This window comes from Eublepharis macularius, chromosome 7 (genome assembly GCF_028583425.1).
Source record: "Eublepharis macularius isolate TG4126 chromosome 7, MPM_Emac_v1.0, whole genome shotgun sequence".
NCBI lineage: Eukaryota > Metazoa > Chordata > Lepidosauria > Squamata > Eublepharidae > Eublepharis > Eublepharis macularius.
The window spans coordinates 6,766,869-6,787,234 of NC_072796.1; the positions used below are offsets into that span (position 1 = coordinate 6,766,869).

The 20,366-nt window shown below is 47.9% G+C and overlaps 1 protein-coding gene across 1 annotated transcript in view; it reads left to right on the top strand.

The window, feature by feature from the left end:
• The window catches only part of SYNDIG1 (synapse differentiation inducing 1), a 28,322-nt gene extending 11,536 nt beyond the window's left edge, over window positions 1-16,786 (top strand). Inside the window, exon 3 of the mRNA XM_054984868.1 lies at window positions 16,628-16,786. Coding sequence (XP_054840843.1) covers window positions 16,628-16,786 — 159 coding nt within the window. The remainder of the gene's footprint in view (window positions 1-16,627) is intronic.
• The last annotated feature ends 3,580 nt before the right edge of the window (window positions 16,787-20,366 follow it).

Consider the following 20,366-nt stretch of genomic DNA (forward strand, 5'->3'; position numbering starts at 1 on the left):
CAGGGGGCTTTCCGTACTGTGTATGCTTACCCCAAGCCCCCCTGTGTGGGGGCATTAGCTGCTATGTTGAGGGTTCACAGAATCACAGAGTTGGAAGGGGCCATACAGACCTTCTAGTCCAACCCCCTGCCCAGGGCAGGATCAGCCTAAAGCATCCCTGACTGTGGAGAAACGCCATTCTGTTTGTGGAGTTAACTTTCTATGGGCTGCAGAGGGGAGGGGCGAGTTCTGGAGTGGAATGTGATTGGAGGGAGAGCGAGTCAGTCAGTGGCAGTGGACAGTTGGTGGCTGGAGAGCTGAGGGGAGAGAGATGGCTCTGAGGGGAGAGGGAGATCTAGGGCAACCCCAGGTATCAAAGGATTGGGCCTGCCCTACTCAACATCTAATTAGGGCATGAGGGAGATAGAGTAGGGGTTTCTGTTTAGGTTTTATTAGTCCTTCCGTTCACTGTATATTTGCCTGTGTATAGTTAGAAGTTAAATAAATGATTTTTGGAATTTATGAAGGAAGAAAGCTCTTCTGTTCCACATAGTCCCCCAACCGCTTGGGCCCACTAGCAGAGGAGGGAGGTTAGGAGGCTGTCCCGCCTAACCAGGACCCCATACAGGGACAGTGGTGGCAGGAATTACCTGGAGACAGGAAAGGGAGACAGCCCCTTCAGGTACCTGGCCAGGGGCAAAAAAGGGAGGGGTAGGCAGAGCGGGGTCTACCAGTGGGAGGAAAGGCCCTGTTTCGCCACACTGACAAATATTCATCCAGCCTCTTCTTGAAAACTCCCAGTGAAGGGGAGCTCACCACCTCCCTAGGCAGCTGATTCCACCTTTGAACTACTCTGACCATGAATCACAGAGTTGGAAGGGGCCATACAAGCCTTCTAGCCCAACCCCCTGCCCAGTGCAGGATCAGCCTAAAGCATCCCTGACAAATATTCATCCGGCCTCTTCTTTTAGACTGCCAGTGAAGCGGAGCTCACCACCTCCCTAGGCAGCTGATTCCACCTTTGAACTACTCTGACCGTGAAAAAGATTTTCCTAATATCCAGCCGGTACCTTTGTGCATGTAATTTAAGCCAGTTGCTTCAAGTCCTATCCTCTGCTGCCAACTGGAACAGCTCCCTGCCCTCCTCCAAATGACAGCCTTTCAAATATTTAAAGAGAGCAATCATGTCCCCCCTCAACCTCCTCCAAACTAAACATTCCCAAGGCCCTCAGCCTTTCCTCATAGGGCTCAGTCTCCAGACCCCTGATCATTCTTGTTGCTCTCCTCTGCACCCTCTCGATTTTGTCCACTTCCTTTTTGAAGTGAGGCCTCCAGAACTGCACACAATACTCCAGGTGTGGCCTGACCAAGGCAGTATAGAGAGGGGCTATGACCTCCTGCGATTTCGATGCTATGGCCCTTTTGATACAACCCAGGATTGAATTAGCCTTTTTTGCCACCGCATCACACTGACTGCTCATATTTAGTTTACAGTCCACTCTTACCCCAAGATCCCTTTCACATATACTACTGCCCAGAAGTGTATCCCCCATCCAGTATTTGTGCTTCACATTTTTGTGGCCCAGATGTAATACTGTGCACTTGTCTTTGTTGAATTGCATCCTATTCACAGCTGCCCACTTCTCCAGAGTATTCAGGTCTTGCTGAATTTTCACTCTATCTCCTTGGGTGTTTGCCACTCCTCCCAATTTTGTATCATCAGCAAATTTAATGAGTAGCCCATTTACCGTTCATCCAGATCATTGATAAAAATATTGAAAAGTACTTGGCCCAAAATCGAGCTCTGTGGCACCCCACTGGACACCTCCCTCCAATCTGATGAAACGCCATTGACCACCACTTTTGGGGCGCGGACTTCTAACCAGTTCCCTATCTACTGAACTGTCCTATAATCCAGGCCACAGTCTTCCAGTTTACCCATTAGAATGTCATGGGGGACCTTATCAAAAGCTTTACTGAAATCCAGGTAAATCACAAACCAGGTTTGTCTGACAAGATCTGTTAGGGACAAAACCATGCTGACTTCCCTGGATCACTGAGTGGTCCTTCAGATGCTTACAGACTGATCCCTTTAAAATTTGCTCTAATATCTTCCCAGCAACAGAAGTCAGAATGACCAGCCTGTAGTTTCCCGGGTCATCCTTCTTCCCTTTCTTGGAGATTGGGATAACATTCGCTCTTCTCCAATCTTGTGGCACATCCCCAGTCCTCCATGAGGCCTTGAAGATGATGGTCAGAGGCTCTGCAAGTTCTCTAGAAAGTTCTTTGAGCACTCTTTGGGTGCATCCCATCTGGCCCAGGGGATTTGTATTCATTCAGTGCGGCCAGGTGCCTCTCTGTCAATGTCAACTAGCCCCACAGGTGTCCTGTTGTGTCTACTACCATCTCTAGATGGGCTCAAGTTCTTCAGGGAGAAAACAGAGGCTAAAAAAGTCATTAAGCCTGTCTGCTTGTTCTCTGTCCTCCATCAGAGTTTCTCCTTCCACTCCCAACAGCGTTTTTTGGGAGTTGTTGGGCCAATACACAGTGACTGCATGTTGAGAGGGGACTGACTCTGTGGCAGTCAGACCCTGAGGTATGGAATCCCCTTCCCTGCTTACCTGGGTTGGATCCCTTAACCTTTTACCCCCTCTTGGAGGAGTAGAAGTTCCACTTTGGGGCCAAACTACACATTTGGCTTTTAAATGAGTTGGGTCAGAGTTCCCCAGACCCAACTCTGATTTCCCGCAGTCACACAGCAGCTAAAAGGAATTCCTTTTTAGAAATAAATGAGAGCCATACATGCTTGGAGTGCTGCCCCAGGGGGAGAAAGGGGTCCTCCCCCCCCCAACCATTTTCCCATGCAGAAACAGTGCTGGTGAGGGGGGAGTTGGTTTCCTATTTTTGCTGCTCCGCACACACTGAATACTCCATGGAGCAGCAAAAAGGGGGCAAATAACTAATTCCCCCCACAGCGCTTCTTCTGTACAGGGGAACAGCTTTGGGGGGAAGGCAGGAGCCTTTCTTCCCCCCACAGCAACCTTCCAGGCCTGTTTGTACCCTCCTTTATTGTTTAAGGACTGTTCCTCCTCACAGCTACTGTCTTGGGCCTACTTCAGGCCTGCAAAAACGCTTTCAAATATACATTATTTCTAGTGTGGATTTTATATTCTCGTTATAGATCAGTTTAGAATGAGCTTCCTTCCCTTATGATGTGTAGTGTTACAACCAGGGCTTTTTTTCAGGGGGAATGCAGGGGAACGGAGTTCCGGAACCTCTTGAAAATGGTCACATGGCTGGTGGCCCCGCCCCCTGATCTCCAGACAGAGGGGAGGGCTCAGCGGCGCGGAGGGCAATCTCAACTCCCCTCTGTCTGGAGATCAGGGGGCGGGGCCACCAGCCATTTTCTCCGAGGGCAACCCACTGAGTTCCACCACCTCTTTTCCCAGAAAAAAAGCCCTGGTTACAACCTACTTCAAAATGCACCCGTCATCCATGAAAGCTTCAAGCACCTTCTCAGTGCCTCTGATTAGTCTGCAATACTGTCAGGCTTGCTGCTCTTGTCGGAACACCTGTGACAAATGCCTCCATTGCAGGAAAAACCCACCACGTAGAGGAGCCCTCCTGTGCAACAGAATGAAAATCCTCTTGGTGGCACATCAGATGAAAACGACATTTTAGGATGATCAAGCGGAGGGGTCTCAGACCTTTGTTAAGGGAGCGAGCATGGTTATCTGTCTTGCTGTCTGCTGTTGAACTTGCAGTCTTGCTCCGTGCACTGCCCGTGACGGACAGTTGCCCAGCTTAACATTCTGTTGGTGTGCTGCGCTTGCCTCGTCTTTTATTTATGAAAGCTCTCAGACGGCTACTGAAAGCGTTTCAGCCTGAAGACAGTCTTAAATTGGCTCATCTGTCATCTCAATGCCAACCGCAGGCTGGTGATGGGTTTTTTTCCCCTCTATGAGGAAAGTGTGAGAAATCTTCGTAATGGCAGTGGTGCTTTTGGGTACATTAAAGGAAGGTTGATTGGAGAGAAGGACGGTACCTGGAGACTACCAGGTGAGGGATGTAACTAGCCTTCCAGTTGGAGGCCAAGAGACGTTGGAGCAGGAGCATTTGGGGAGAGAGTGCCAGTTGCCATGGAGGTTTATTTTTTAATCAGAATTTTCCTTCCCTTAAAAACAATGGCAGCTGTCTTGACATGAATTTAAAAGCCAATTTCAAAAGAATCTTAGGTGAGATTAATCATCTCTTCACTTGGCCTGCCCTGACTGCACACCTGTGAAGAATGGCTACCTGGGCTGCGAATCTGGGGTGCCATTAAGGGTGGCAGAACAGAAGACAAAACAGGTGTGACCCATGGAGCACAATCCCCACTAGCAAGTATTTTCCTTTTGTTTGGCCCTAATGAAAGGTGTTACATGGATTGTGTTGTTCTAAATTTGGCGTGGGCCAATATGGATGGCTGCACCTTTTTCCTTCTGTATACTGTTTTCAGCTGAAAAGGCTGACACAAGAACACACTTGCTCAGGGTCTGTTTGTTTCCATGGGATTTCCGCAGGGGAACTTTTTCATGACAGATGTGAAAGAATAAGAAATGGGTTGCCTAAACATTTTGGGCCAGCCCTGGGTGTATTTACTTTAAAATATTTCAACTAAGTTAAACATTTATACTACATTCTATCCTACTATATAAAAGACTAAGCGTATTCAAGACAACGCACTTCCTGCCCTGGTGCACTACCAGAGGGCGCTGCTGTGGAGGGAAACCTAGATGAGGCAGCCAGACCTCCAGAGAGTGTACCACGGTGGGAAACCCAAGCTGGGATCAGGAGTGTAGCAGGTGGCAATGACTGCCCCCCTGCCGCCTTCACCCAGCTGGGAACAGGAGCGGAGCAGGTGGCAATGCCCACTCCCTCCTTCACCCAGCCGAGATCAGGAGTGAAGCAGGTGTCTGCACCCCACTGTGACCCAGCTGGGATTAGGAGCAGAGCAGGTGGCAATGGCCGCTCCCTCATCCGGATGGGATCAGCCATGGAGGAGGAGGAAATGCCCGCCCCCCCAAACCGGGATCAGAAGGGGAGCAGGCAGCAATGCCCGCCCTCTTCACCTAGCTGGGATCAGGCGGGGAGCAGGTGACAGTGCCCGGCCCCTTCACCCGGCTGGGGTCAGGAGCAGAGCATGAGGCAATGCCCATCTCCCTTCACCCGGCCTGGATCAGGTACAAAGCAGGAGGTAATGCCCGCCCTCAACTTTACCTGGCAGGAATCAGGAGTGGAGAAGGTGGCAATGCCTGCCACCCTTCACCTGGCCAGGACCAGGCTAGGTTAAGGTGACAATGCCCACCCCATTCACCTGGAGCATGAGGCAGTGCCCTCCCCCCTTCACCCAGCCTGGATCAGGCGCGGAGCAAGCGGCAGGGCCCGTCCTTTCACCCAGCTGGGATCAAGAGTGGAGCAGGTGGCAATGCCCTCCCCCCTTCACCCAGGATCAGGGCAGAGCAGGAGGCAATGCCCACTCCTCCTTCACCCAGCTGGGATCTGGAGCAGAGCAGGTGCCAATGCCCCCCCCCTTCACTTGGCCAGGATCAGGCGCAGTGGAAGTGGTGGAAATGCCCACTCGCCCGCCCTCCCCTTTCTAAAGCCCATTGTATTTTTTCCCCACAATGGGCTTTGTTGCTAGTCGTAAGATAATTTTACATTTATTTATCTATACACCATTATATCTCAATTTTCAGATAATTGTCTGCCAGATCAGATCACGTTAACTGAGACAGACTTGCCAAGCTGAAAACAAACCATGACACACAACGGGGAAGAAGGGAAAGCAGAGGAGAAAGATCAATTGGGCAGCTAGAATCTGTCTAGCATTGGCCCAGGCTAATCTTCCTTGGCTTATCTTCCTTTGATGGAAGTGCTGAAACTGTCCTGTGGCCTTTATTCCTCTGGCCAGTGACGGAAGCCGGTGTCCTTCTCCTCTATTCTAGAGTCTCAGGGCAGTTGTACTTTATAAAACAACTGTGCAGTTGGACTCCAGCATTTGAGGACAGCCAGGCAGCCAGGCAGGCGGGATCCTGCCAGACATAAGAAATATGTGAGCAAGCGCTGCGTCATATGCCTTGTGTACATACTATTCCTCCAGAATGTCACTTGAAGCACCAAAGTGTTTCCATTGGCCTGTAGCTGCCTCAGCTGAAAATGCTGAGGCCTGGCGTTCTGGATAAGTATTTAAGAGTGTTAAATTGGAAGAGCTGCCTTGCATGATTGAATTTTGAAGAAGTCTTTGTTCGTAGCAAACCAAGTAAACACAGAATGTGATCAGCCCTTAGGATGCTATATCTGCAGAGCAGGGGAAGGCTCTGTGAAATCCTAAAACCCACAGAACATGCTAAGAAACAGAAAAATCCTACAACGAAATGTGAGTGCCCCAGTTCACATGTTACGGTAAATGTGTGTGTGTGTGTGTGTGTGTGTTATGTGCCATCAAGTTGTCTTTGATCTATGGCAATCCTATAAATGAAAGACCTCCAGAATGTCCTGTCATTAAGAGACTTGCTCAGATCTTGCAAACTGGAGGACATGGCTTCTTTTATTGAGTCCATCCATCTCATTTGCGGTCTTCCTCTTTTCCTACTGCCTTCCACTTTCCCTAGCATTATTGACTTTTCCAGAGAATCTTGTCTATTCATGATGTGACCAAAGTACAATACCCTCAGTCTTGTCATTTTAGTTTCTAGGGAGATTACAGGCTTGATTTGATCCAGTACCCACTTATTTGTCTTTTTGGCTGTGGTAGGGTTGCCAGGCCCCCTCAATCTCCCGGTGGGGGACAGGGGCCTAGCACTTACCTTTGGGGAGAGGGGGGTGCGCGCATGCCCCCACAGGCACAATGACATCATTGCGTGGCCAGGCGCTGCAGAACGCGCCCGAACCGGGCCATTCTGCCGCGGATCGGGCCCGGTTTTGAGGCGCTGCGGAGCACAGGAGTGTTCCTGCGCTCCACAGTGCCTCAAAACGGGCCTGATCCATGGCAGAATGGGCCCGTTTTGGGCACTGCAGCACGCAGGAGCATTCCAGCACTCTGCAGCGCCTCAAAAACGGGCCCAATCCACAGCAAACTGGGCCCATTTTGGGGCGCAGTGGAGCGCAGGAGCGCTTCTGTGCTCCGCAGCTGTTAAAAACAGGCCCGGTTTGCTGTAGATCGGGCCCGTTTTGAGCACTGCGGAGTGCAGGAGCACTCTGGTGCTGTGCAGCAGCCCCGATCTGGGCCAAAATAGACCTGATCCGGGCGGCTGCAGCGTACAGGAGCACGCCGCGCCACGGGGGAGCGCGCAAGGAAGGTGCACACCCCCCGCAGCTCAGGTAAGTGGGGGTGGGGATGGGGGGTGGGAGATCCCCTGCCCCCACCGGGGGTCTGGGATCCCTAGGCCGTGGTATCCACAAAACTCGTCCAGCACCAGATTTCAAATGAATCAATTTTCTTCCTGTCAGCTTTCTTCATTGTTCAACTTTCACATCCATACATAGTAATGAGGAATGCCATAGTTGGGATTATCCTGATCTTGGACCCCAGACAAACATCCTTATCTTTAAGGATCTTATCTAGCTCCCTCACAGCTCAAAAAGATACAACCTGCATTTACCTCTTCTAGCCAGTAACTATTTACTTGTGGCTCTATAGGTGGAGAAAAGATACAGGTATCTTTTCCAGTGGTCCCCAACATGGTGCCCATTAGTGCTACGGCACCCGTCGATACCTTTTCTGGTGCCCAGTGTTTTTAGAAAGTAGGCAGAGCCCAGTGGGGCTTTTGCCCAGCAAGGATTCTGACTGGCCATTGGAGAGTTGGTTCTCTTTCCAGATTTTGAAAAATGTTGAACAGGTGGCAATGAACAGGTGGCAATGCCTACCCACTTTCACCTAGCCAGAATCAGGCACAGAGCAGGTGGCAATGCCCGACCGCCCATTCACTGGGCTGGGATCAGGAGCAGAGCAGGTGGCAATGCCCGCTCCCCACCTTCAGCCAGCTGGGATCAGGAGCGGAGCAGGTGGCAATGCCCGCCTCCCGCCTTCACCCTGCCGTGATCAGACGCGGAACAAGTGGCAATGCCTGCCCCCTTTCACCTAGCCAGGATCTGGCGCAGAGCAGGTGGCAATGCCCAACCCCCCCTTCACTCAGCTGGGTTCCAGAGTGGAGCAGGTGGCAATGCCCGCTCTCCACCTTCAACCAGCTGGGATCGGGAGCAGAGCAGGTGGCAATGCCCGCCCCCCCTCACCTGGCAAGGATCAGGAGTGGAGAAAGTGACAGTGCCTGCCCCCCCCCCCAGCTGGGATCAGACGCAGAACAGGTGGCAATCCCACCCCTAACCCTGCCTTCACCTGGCAGGGATCAGTCACAGAGGAGGAGGCAATGCCCACCTGCCTGCCCTCTCCTTTCTAGAGCCCGTTGTATTTTTCCCCACAACGGGCTTTGTTGCTAGTTCTAAATAAAGTTACCTAAAATTGCCTGAATTTAAATAAATGGGCTTTACTTTTGAGGTTACAGACAGATATACCAGTAAACTACAGTCGGGGTGGTCTTTACTCATACCCTGGAAATCTAGTTGGTCTTCAAGGTGCCACTGGACCCAAATTTTGCTTTTCTCCTGCAGACCAACACAGCTACCCACCTGACACAGTTTTCTTGGTTCTACACATTGTACTGTAGCACTCAGTGTATGGGGTGCTGATCAGCTAATGACTGCAGTCTGGCCTGCTCCTCTCCAATGCAATCCCCAATTTAATTGTGCTTTGTTCAAAAGGTGCCTCCTCCTCAGTGTCTGTGTGTTTATCTGTTTATTCCTCGCCTTGTTTTGTTTTACTTTGCTTTGTACTTTGTTAAACCATTGCAAAACTGCTTCAAAGAGAAGAGTGGAGGGACTATACCTGTCGGCCGGTCAGTGCCGTGTAAGCCTCCTCTTCTGCAGACCTCCTGAGCCAGTTTCCCTCATGCTGAGTCTTAAGGTGGAAAAAGAACATTTGCAAACGATGAAGCGAGTGCACTTCCAGAGTGCTGCCATTTCTGTCTCACGTTCATATACAACCTGAGTAAACATTGTTAGCACTAAGCAGGGCTTTTTTTCAGCAGGAACGCGGGGGAACGGAGTTCCAGAACCTCTTGAAAATGGTCACATGGCTGGTGGCCCCGCCCCCTGATCTCCAGACAGAGGGGAGTTGAGATTGTCCTCGGCGCGGAGGGCACTCTGAACTCCCCTCTGTCTGGAGATCAGGGGGCGGGGCCGCCGGCCATGTGACCATTTTCTCCAAGGGCAACCCACTGAGTTCCACCACCTCTTTTCCCAGAAAAAAAGGCCCTGGCACTAAGCCGAAATTGCTCCTGCATCCCACAGTCAGGAGGGCTTGACTGTGAACAAGGCTTGTTTCTGTTCATTTTAATTCATTTCTCAGCGCTTGAGGCAAACTCGAAACACAGTAATTCCACTGAGGGGACTTTTTCAGCTGAAACTGAAAAATAGCGTTCGACAAGTTGCATCTCCTTAAATCACGGCTGGCCAGCCTGTAACGTAGAGGTGACAAGCGGCATGAGTTGGTAGCAAGACTCCAAGGCGAAGAGCTTGTGGCAGGGAGACCCACGGGCTACGCTGACATGCCTCCTTGTGCTGTTCACTGCAGACATGCAGTCGTCCACACGAGCATACCACTGTGAGATGAGCGTCTGATTTATTTATGCTTTTATTTTTGTCATTTATATTCCGCCCTTCTCCCCAATGCAGACGCAAGGCAGCTTACATCATTCTCCTCTCTTCCATTGAACCCTTACAACAATCCTGAAAGGTAGTTTAGGCTGAGAGTGTGTGACTGGCCCAATGTCACCTAGTGAAGTTCCATTCCAGAGCAGGGATTCGAACTTGGGTGTCCCAGATATTAGTCCAGTACTTTAACCATTACACCACACTGGCTATCAGCTATGGCCAGTGATTTAGCTTAAAGGGACCAGAGTCAGAATCTGTGACAAAAGCATGTTAAAGGATGTATTGTCGAAGGCTTTCACGGCCGGAGAACGATGGCTGTTGTGGGTTTTCCGGGCTGTATTGCCGTGGTCTTGGCATTGTAGTTCCTGACGTTTCGCCAGCAGCTGTGGCTGGCATCTTCAGAGGTGTAGCACCAAAAGACAGAAGTCTCTCAGTGTCCCAGTGTCCCTCAGTGTCACACTGTGTCTCAGTGTCCCTCAGTGTCACACTGTGACACTGAGAGATCTCTGTCTTTTGGTGCTACACCTCTGAAGATGCCAGCCACAGCTGCTGGCGAAACGTCAGGAACTACAATGCCAAGACCACGGCAATACAGCCCGGAAAACCCACAACAGCCATGTTAAAGGATATTAACCACTGTGGATGTTGTCTCAGTGGAAGATAACGTTAGGCAGGGATGCACAACATACGGCCCAGGGGCTGCCTACGGACACAAGCGATGCGTCTTATAGCACCAGGTAGGTGATTCAGGAGGACTCCATGCTTGGAGTAGGGGCCAGCTAAATCCAGGTGGGATCCAGATCAACACTGCTCCTCAAGGAGGCCTTACGAATCCTTTCCTGGGCAGAAATAAATCTGGCCTCCGTCAGAGCTGAGCACATGACGGGCACGCGGAAATGCAGGCAGAGTAGCTCGGCAGGCAAATCCTTCAAGAGGGACAGTGGTCGCTGAGGCTGGACCTATTTCACCTCATCACGACACGTTTTGGTTTTCCTCAGGTGGACCTGTTCACCTCCTCGATAAACCACCAAGTGGACAGGTTTTTCTCCTGGTACTTCCACCCGGAAGCGGAGGTGACAGATGTATTGACGCCCTGGGGGCCATGTGTCTTGCTGTATGTGTTTCCACCCATTCAAGTTCTTCCAAAACTTCTAAGGAAAATCTCTCTTTGAGGTCTAGGTGCTGCCAGTTCCTAGGCCGGGCTCACTCTGAAATTCGTGGGGCAAGGCCAGATGATGACATGTGGAGAGGCCTGCTGATGTCATGGCTACACAAAGCAGCTAGCCCATTCAACTGTTTGAATTGGGCACCCCTGCTATTAGAAGACACCTCCCCAGTGCTATCCAAGAAACCATCAGGAGCAGGGGGAAGGTGACCTTTCACAGCTGTCTGAAGGGAGCAGAGGTGTGTGCGCACATAGCAGCAGGGTTTGAACTTAGCATAGACAGAAAAGCGCACTGACAGCTATGAACTGGCTGGTGCATGTTAGGGATGCAGGAACGCTCTGGGAATCTAATGTGGGCTGCATGCGGGCTGCTTTTTATCTCCTCCTCTGCTTCCGTTTCCTGATCCGTCACCACCCCATCGCCTTCCTCATCTGCAGGTACCTGAGAGGCAGTGGCAATCAGTGTGCGTGAGAGGAGGCTTGAGCCCACTTGTAGGGAAACCCTGCAGCCCCCTCCTTTCTATGGTGCGGTTAGAATTCTGCCATCACTCAAGTTTTCTTCTCCACCGATCCATCGTATGGTGCCTCCGTTCTAGTGAGTGTACACTACTGAAGATGAATCAGTCAAATAGTTGTTCTTCAGCAAACACCACTGGTTGTCACCTATAGTTCCCAGCTCAAACCCATCCAATGTATCATCAGTGATCTACAACCCATCCTGGAAAATGATGCCCCTCTCTCAGAAGCCCTGGGTGGAAGACCTTTCCTTGCCTACAGACAGCCCCCCAACCTGAAATGACTTCTCAGTTAAAATCATGAATCGGCCAGCAGAGTCACCAGCACAGGTACCAGGCCCTGCAACAGACCCAGATGCCAGCTCTGCCCTTATATCTACCCAGGAAATACAATTACAGGACCCAATGGCGTCAACTACAACTGGCTGTTACAACTGCTCATCCTCCAATGTGATATATGCCCTCATGTGCCAACAATGTCCATCTGCTCTGTACATTGGACAAACCAGCCAACCTCTGCGCAAAAGGATAAATGAACACAAATCTGACATTAAAAATGGCAACATCCAGAAACCAGTGGGAGAACACTTCAATCTACCAGGACATTCCATCAAGGACTTAAAGGTCACTGTAGTTCAACAGAAACCTTTCAAAAACAAAATCCAACGGGAAGCTGCTGAATTGGAATTCATATGTAAATTTGACTCAGACTGGGATTGAATAGAGACTATGAATGGTTATCTCATTATCAGAAGTAACTGACTTCCTTAACAGAAGCAAACTGATCTCCATATCAGAAGCTACTGTTTGCATCTACTCCTCCCTCCCCTCTCCACCTATATATCTGACCAGTTTCTTCTTGCCCTCCATGCATCTGACGAAGAGAACTGTGATTCTCGAAAGCTTATGCTACAATAAAGTTGGTTAGTCCTAAAGGTGCTACTGCACTCTCTTTGATTTTACTACTACAGACTAACACGGCTAACGCCTCTAGTTCTTCAGTGTATCCTCTTGTGTATGTGCATGTGTGTGTGTAAAAGAGATGAACCTTCATTGAAGGGGCTTGCACTGCTGGTTTCTCAGACATGAATCTTTATAATGTTCCTGGACTCCCTAATTCAGCTTGACACTGAAGATAATATATGTAAATATTGTATACAGAGTGAATGTTTGGAAGGTGACAAGAACCCAGAGTTGCTATGGGTAAAAAATCTGTGCATTACTATCTAAAGGGGGGCGTTAAATAATAATAATAATAATTAATAATAATAGTGCTTATATACCACTCTTCTAAACAGCTTAGCACCTCACCCAGAGTGGTGAACAAGTTAGTGTTATTATTATCCCCACAATACAGCTGGGGAGCTGGGGCTGAGAGGAGGGCCTTACCCAAAGCCCCCTACTGAGCTCATGGATCTGAACCAGTAGAGTGCTGATTCACAGCCGAACCACTGTTCTACAGCAGCTCTAACATTTTAAATCCACAATAGGTTTGTTTTCATTTTTCTTTTGTCGTACCCCATGCTTTCTCAGTGTGATGGAGGGGGGTGTTGTAGTGGTTAGCATGTTGGATTAGGATCTGCTGTGGAAGCTTACTGAGGGCCAAACTACAAGTGACGCCTGACACTAGTTGGACCCTTGTCAGCTTCCCTCAAGTTTTGATGGGAAATGTAGGCATCCTGGTCTTGCAGCTTGGCTCTCCGACTGCTGTCCAATGGACTTTTCAACTGTCACTTGTCCAACATTCCGCCAAGCTGCCTACATTTCCCATCAAAACTTGAGGGAAGCTGACAAGTGTCCAACCTGTGTCATTTGTCACTTGTAGTTTGGCCCTGAGTGACCTTGGGCCAGTCACTCATTGGATAAGGTGGAGGAGAATAAAGTAAAACACTTTGGGTCTCAATTTGGCAGAAAGGTGTCATATTAATGAAATAAATAAATAGAGCTGTGAAACTACATTTGCTGTTAACAAAAGTCTCCCATAGTACACTGATTGGTTGGAAGATTTATCTGCTCAACTTTTGACCGTGGAATACTCAGACAGGTGCTGAGTTGAGAATATTTGCTTTTGAACTTGATACTGTGATACTTATTCAGCATTTTCGCTGTGAGTTGAAAGCATAACAAAACTCTCCGTGTGTATTTTGAATGCTGAGGACCTGGCAACTGCTTGCAGGGTAGCTGAGAATAAATAACTGCTGTGGGTGACCCAGTGCAGAGTTGGTCAACTGAGCTGGTATTGGGGAAAATTGAAACAATATCTAGAAAAAAATGGGATGTGAAAGGAGGACTGTGGCAGTTTGAGAACTATTAATTTGTGATTTTATAAAGGGGAGAGAGAAGTAACTTTACCATTAATGGGGAAATTTAGCTATTAACTAATCTAAGCTAATACTATTATTAAGAAGATTGTATTAAAAGTAGATAGGGTTAAATAGTGAGGTATAGATTGGATATATCAGAGGATTTGAGATATAGAAGAATTTGAATACGCTTAGAATAAGGGATATAATATATATAAGATTTAGAAGAATATAGTTGAAAACAATTTAAATAATAAGATGGGTTAAGGGTTGGAAAGCTGTTGGAAGTCTATAAGGAGGGGGGGAAAGGGTGGGGGTTGATATAATTTAGGTAATAGGGGAATTTGTGTAAAACTTATGTACTCACCAATAAAAATTCTTAAAAAAAAAAAAACCTCTCCGTGTGTATTTTGAATGCTGAGGACCTGGCAACTGCTTGCAGGATAGCTGAGAATAAATAACTGCTGTGGGTGACCCAGTGCAGAGTTGGTCAACTGACCTGGTATTGCTAATTCTCTGTCTAATTGGCCTCACAAGGGGGCAGTTGTGATGATTAAATGCAGCAAGGTGAGAATGGTATAGAAAGCCACTTCAAGGGGAAAAGTGGGGTATAAATATTTAAATAAAAATAAACATTTTTTTAAAACTGCTTTATAACACACAAGTTCTCCAAACCCAGGAAGTGCTGCCCTTGGAACTCTTCACCATTAGTAAAAAGTCCAGTAGCACCTTTAAGACTAACCAGCTTTCTTGAGGCATAAGCTTTCAAGAACCACAGCTCTCTTCATCAGCTGCATCAAGACAGCCATGGTTCTCGAAAGCTTATGTCTCAAGAAAGTTGGTTAGTCTTAAAGGTGCTACTGGACTTTTTACTATTTTGCAACTACAGACTAACATAGCTAACTCCTCTGAATCATCACCATTAGGAGATATAAAGAGTTTGCAATACTGAGCCAATTCCGCACGGCTTACCTGAAGCCGGGCTGTTGCGGAACATGCCGGAAAAAACACGGAAGATCGTGTTTTCTTGTGCGAGTTTTGCGCGACATCACAACTTGCTTGCATAGAGAAGAATGGAAGCTCTCTGGTTGGCAGCCAGAGCTGCCTATCAGGTTTTTAAGGGCTAGGATTGGTGTGTTGCCAGGGCTGAAGAACGTCCCTCCCCTCCGTTGCCTAGGGAATTAATTCTTGCTCCTTGCTCACATAGAGAATGGGAGCTCTCTGGTTGGTAGCCAGAGCTGCCTATCAAGGTTTTGAAGGTTAGGATTGGTGTGTTCCAAGGGCTGCGGAAGGTCTGCGAACATCCATTCCATTGCCTAGGGAATTGGTAGATTGGCGCCAGGCTGTCTAGACTCACGGACTGACGGACCGGCCCAAACGGACCAAAGTTTGTGAAAAACGTGAGTCCCACAAACTGCATGTTCACAAACCACAAACCAAGCTGGACCGTGTCAAATTTAGGTCTATTTTGCAGACCATGCCCACCTCTAGTAGTGAGCAAAGGAGTCTATAGTATTTGAAAAAAAATACATACAAAAAGATAAATTGCTTGTTGTTTTTGCTGTCAAGTCACAGCCGACCTACGGTGATCCTGTAGGGCTTTCAAAGCAAGAGCCGTTCAGAGGAACTCTGTGTAGCAACGCTGGACTTCCTTGCTGGTCACCTATCCATGTACTAACCAGGGCTGACTGATTAATTTCCAAGATCTAACGAGATTGGACTAGCCTGGGCGATCCAGGTCAGGAGAATTGCTTGTTAGCCTATTGATTATAATATATATTTTTAAACCATTCTGGAGATGATAAATCCTTTCTACTTCTGGGGGAAGTAGAACACTATTGCCTGATCAATGCGAGTAGGTTTGGCCTAAGAGCCTGGAGTCAGGTCAAGAATGTTAGCATCCCATCACTGTGGGGCTAATATAGCTGTCTTGACAGAATGCTCCCCCATACCGTGTTTGTATATTGGTAAATAAATTGCATATTTAAAAATTCTTCCAAAGGGAACCAACCCAGGAAGTGCTGACTCTAGAACTTCTTGCCCCTTAGGAAGTGGGAACAGTGGGTGATTCCGCCCATGTTGGATAATGCACTTTCAATGCACTTTATCAATCGTTTGAAGTGGATTTTTTGTTCCGCACACGAAAAAATCCGTTCCAAATGATCTATAGAGAGGATTGGAAGTGCATTATCCAACGTGTGCGGAATCAGCCAGTATACCTTTGTTTTATTCTGGGGCTACCGCTACCTTAAATCTTTAAAATGTTTTAAGTTCCTTTACTCTACGGTACATGTCCGATAGTTGTTCACATTACTTTTTGCAGAGTATTTTTATTTGAACATTTATTTATTTTCAAGAACTATTACAATGCAGTATATTTTTAAAATCTACCTAAAAATTATTCAGTATTTCACATGAGGCTGCAGCTGAACGTGATCCGTCTGCATACGCCAGAAATGAATACCAGGTGCCAAAGGGCCGCTTTCCCTGTGAGGAGACAGTCTCATGTTCTCCTGTATGGAGTTGGCTGGGTTTGACCCACTGCTGTATATAATTTTTATCTGTATCAATAGTAACAGAGTTGAAAAGCATGCGGGATTGTGCAATATGCACTGCTGAGGGGGGGCTGAGCAATTGCAACTGCTCTTTTAATGCTGCCAGTTTTAATTGTGTGTGTGTGTATAATGCTACCAGTTTTAATTGTGTATATTGTGTGTGTATAGATATAGATAATGGTACCAGTTTTAATTGTTTATATTGTATATTGTATTGTGTTTTAACTAGATGTTATCTGCTCTGAGCCTGTTTGCGAGGAGAGCGGACTACAACTCGAATAAATAACAACAACAACAACAATAATAATGTCGCCATATCCCTCTTCATTAAAGTGTTTCCTTTTCCCCTTTGCCTTGCAGACAAACAAAGCCATTGCTAAAGGAGACTTCCACCAAGCCAGCTCCAGTTCACGGCGAGCCCTCTTCTTGGCTGTGCTGTCCATCACAATTGGGACGGGCATCTACGTAGGGGTCGCTGTGGCTCTCATAGCCTACCTGTCGAAAAACAATCACTTCTGAACCTCAAAGAAACGGACAGCACCAGAAAGTCACAGGGGGTCATAATGTTTTGCTACTTTTGATGGTGAAAAGGGCTGATACAACTTTATGAAATGTGGATTCTGAAGAAGGAAGCTTTGTGCTTTTTTCAACCCTTCCAGTTTGATTGGCATGGGGCAATACTGCTGTTCTAAGGAGCCAAGAAATCCAGATTCCTCGGAACAAGCATTTGTTTGCCAGGCGGTCCAAGTCTGAGGGGCCCTAAATCCATTGGGAGTTCGAATGGCAGCACTCCTTTGAATGGAGGACTTGTCCGTCAACTGGGGAGGGACATCTGCACGGGTGAATCCCATGCTGGAGGCCCTCTCCATTTGTGATGTAAGCAGGGCTTTTTTTCAGCTGGAATGCAGTGGAATGGAGTTCCGGCAGCTCTTGAAAATGGTCACATGGCTGGTGGCCCCGCCCCCTGATCTCCAGACAGAGGGGAGGGTAATCTAAACTCCCCTCTGTCTGGAGATCAGGGGGCAGGGCCACTGGCCATGTGACTATTTTCGACAAGGGCGATTTAAACTTTAAAAAACTCCCCCCTTGTTCCAGCTGACCCAAAGTGATGTCATTGTGTGGTCCTGGGAGCATGCATGCACTTTGCACATGCACATGTGGTACCAGGGGCACCACCTCCCGGCAACAGTTGCCCCCTGTGCTGGCAACTCACTGAGTTCCACCCCCTCTTTTCTCAGAAAAAAAGCCCTGGATGTAAGAATTCCCTCCCGCACTTTTGGGATAGTAAAAAGAAGACACAGCAAGCTTAGAACAGGATCTCTCTGGGGATCAGTGAATGTAAAATAGGAGTAGCACGGGGCCTTTAAATATATATATATAAATATACACACACCTCCATGCTACTGTTTCATCATACCAGGGGAGGCCCACCCCTGAAGTCAAGTGAGGCGGCTGCCTGAGAAGGCAGATTTGGACATCATGTATGGTGGCCCAGAGGGGAACACTGGGAACTTCTCCTGTGTATACCGTGCTTTGCTCCTGGACAGCCCCTGTTCATTTCAATGCAGCTCACACAAGAGACCTTCCCAGCAGATTGTGTACCTGTGTCACTTAATGGGAAAAGGGACATTTGGATTGCCCACCTCAGTTGCCAAAAAATCTTGACTACTGCTAGGGTTGCCAGACTTCATGTGGGACCCAGAGTTCTGGAATTACAAGTGATCTCCAGAGTACAGAGGTCCGTTCCCACTCGAGAAACTGGCCATTTCTCTGTGAGATTGTACTGTGCTGAGGCCCCTCCTTCCCCAAACTCCGCACTCTCCAAGCCCCACCCACAAAGTGCCAGGAATTTCCCAACTCTGGCTTTTGGTAACTCTAGCTGCGGCCCCAATCATACTTTGAAAACATCTTGCTTGTGAAGCATGCAGCTTTCTGGCAACATTTCTCTTTCTGAGGGTTCCAACTCTGCTGCTAAGGAGAAGAAACCCAGCCAGAGATTTCTCGGTAAGGCACGAAAGACCACGTTGAAGCATGGCCTGGGACAGAGAGCTCAGGTCGTGGGGGAGTGGGGAACACCAGCCTAAGGACACGAGAGGCTCTCGCGGTGTGTTGATGGACTTCCAGCTGAGCAATGCTGCCATATGTTTCCTATTCTTTCCCAGCAATGTCCCCATGAATTAAAAATAAATCTTTCGCAGGCAACAGGCATACTGTAAAGAATGTGATTAATATTAAAAATCAATTGAAAATACTGATTTTTTTTTTACTTTGTGTGTACTGTCCCTTGGATGTTCTGTTAATCTAAGGCTCTTTTAATTTATTGTGGAATTTACTTTGGGGGGCGGGTCATTTATTTTCATTTTTTTTCAAAAGAGCCCTCAGAGTTGAAATTATTTTAATACACTACAGTCCATATAGATGCTGGTGCAGATAGCACTTCTTTGATAACCCTCAAGCGTGGAAGAGTTAGCAAAACTCTATGGAGAACGCTTGCCCCCTGCCCTCAAGGGTCTCAGCTTTGTAACGGGGTTAATGTGTTGCTGCTGGTGGACTAGAGTTCCCTGCCAGCTTGTGAAGAAGTGGACTTGTCTGGCATGGTGGCCATGGAGAGCCAGTTTGGTGTAGTGGTTAAGAGCGGCAGGACTCTAATCTGGAGAGCCAGTTTGATTCCCCACTTCTCTGCCTGAAGCCAGCTAGGTGACCTTGGGTCAGTCACAGCTCTTCCAGAGCTCTCTCAGCCCCACCCACCTCACAGGGTGATTGTTGTGGGGATAATAATAACACACTTTGTAAACCGCTCTGAGTGGGCATTAAGTTGTCCTGAAGGGCGATATATAAATTGAATGTTTTTATTATGATTAGATTAGATTAGATTTTTAGTCTGCCCTCCCCGCCAGGCGGGCTCAGGGTGGAGTACAACATTTCAATTTACATAACACTTAAAAACAGATAAAAAAATTATACAAATAACATTAAAACAGCTTTATACAATAAATACAATACAATGCTGTTGTTATCTTGCTAGGATCATAAGATCAGGCTGTTGCTAGTCTTTATTCCCACCACACCCCTATCAGGGAGAGAGCACCACCATGTCCAATTGCCAGTGGCACTGGGGCTGAGGCAGTGGCTAAACCAAGGCCACATGCTGTCCGTAGCAGAGAGAGATTCTGCACCCAGAGACATCACAAAGAGCATGACCTCAATGTGTCCACCTTTCCTGGAGTCCACCCACTTTTTAAAGAAATTGGGCAGGGCCAGTTGAGTCTTTTGCCTGACAAGGCTTCTGATTGGCTATTGGAGATTCAATTGGCTGAGCAGAGTTTTAAAACCATTGAATTGACAGCAGTTGCCATCATAGCACAAGATCTTCACTATGTTATGTGAGCCGTGGAAGCCATTTTATCTGCCTCCTGCAGCAGCCATTCTGATGCGCTGTGTCAGAATTCCAAAAGGGCCTGAAGACTCCAAAAGGTTAGGGACCCCTGATCAAGACTCTGTTTTCTGGGGCACGCAAACACCCACAGTGTTTACCCTCATCATTTGAGTATTAAAATATTTCTGAGTAGCCCATCTTAGATGAGTGGGTCGCAGATTTCCTATTCTTAGGCATCCTTTTCCTCGTCGATTTGCTGCCAAGGAATTGTGTGCATTTGTTACGGAAATGCTACACATGGTGGTGGAGCCTGAGGGATCTTCTATCAATTTGTGCAGGATGCCCACGCAGGTTGCCTGGCCTTGTGCCTGTGTCCCCAGGACACATCCAGAAGTTCCCTGCAGTTGTGCCTTGCATGAGAAGTCATTGAAGGCATGCAATACAGAGAACCCCAAGAGGCTTCGGAGAATCTCGGGGGCTCCTTGGAAGAGTTTGAAAATCACTGTATAAGATCATTAGAATTTGGAACTAAAATGGAGCTTGGCACAATCCACTTGCATCTTCAACACAATGCAGTAACAAGATAATTGAAAAGGAAATTAATACTTAAAAACTAGGACAAGTTTATTTTTCCTGTAGTGTGTGTGGATCGAAGGGAGGAGAAAATTTCCCAGAGTTGGTCAGAACCATCCTGGTAAAAAACATGCCAACAATACCAGGCAT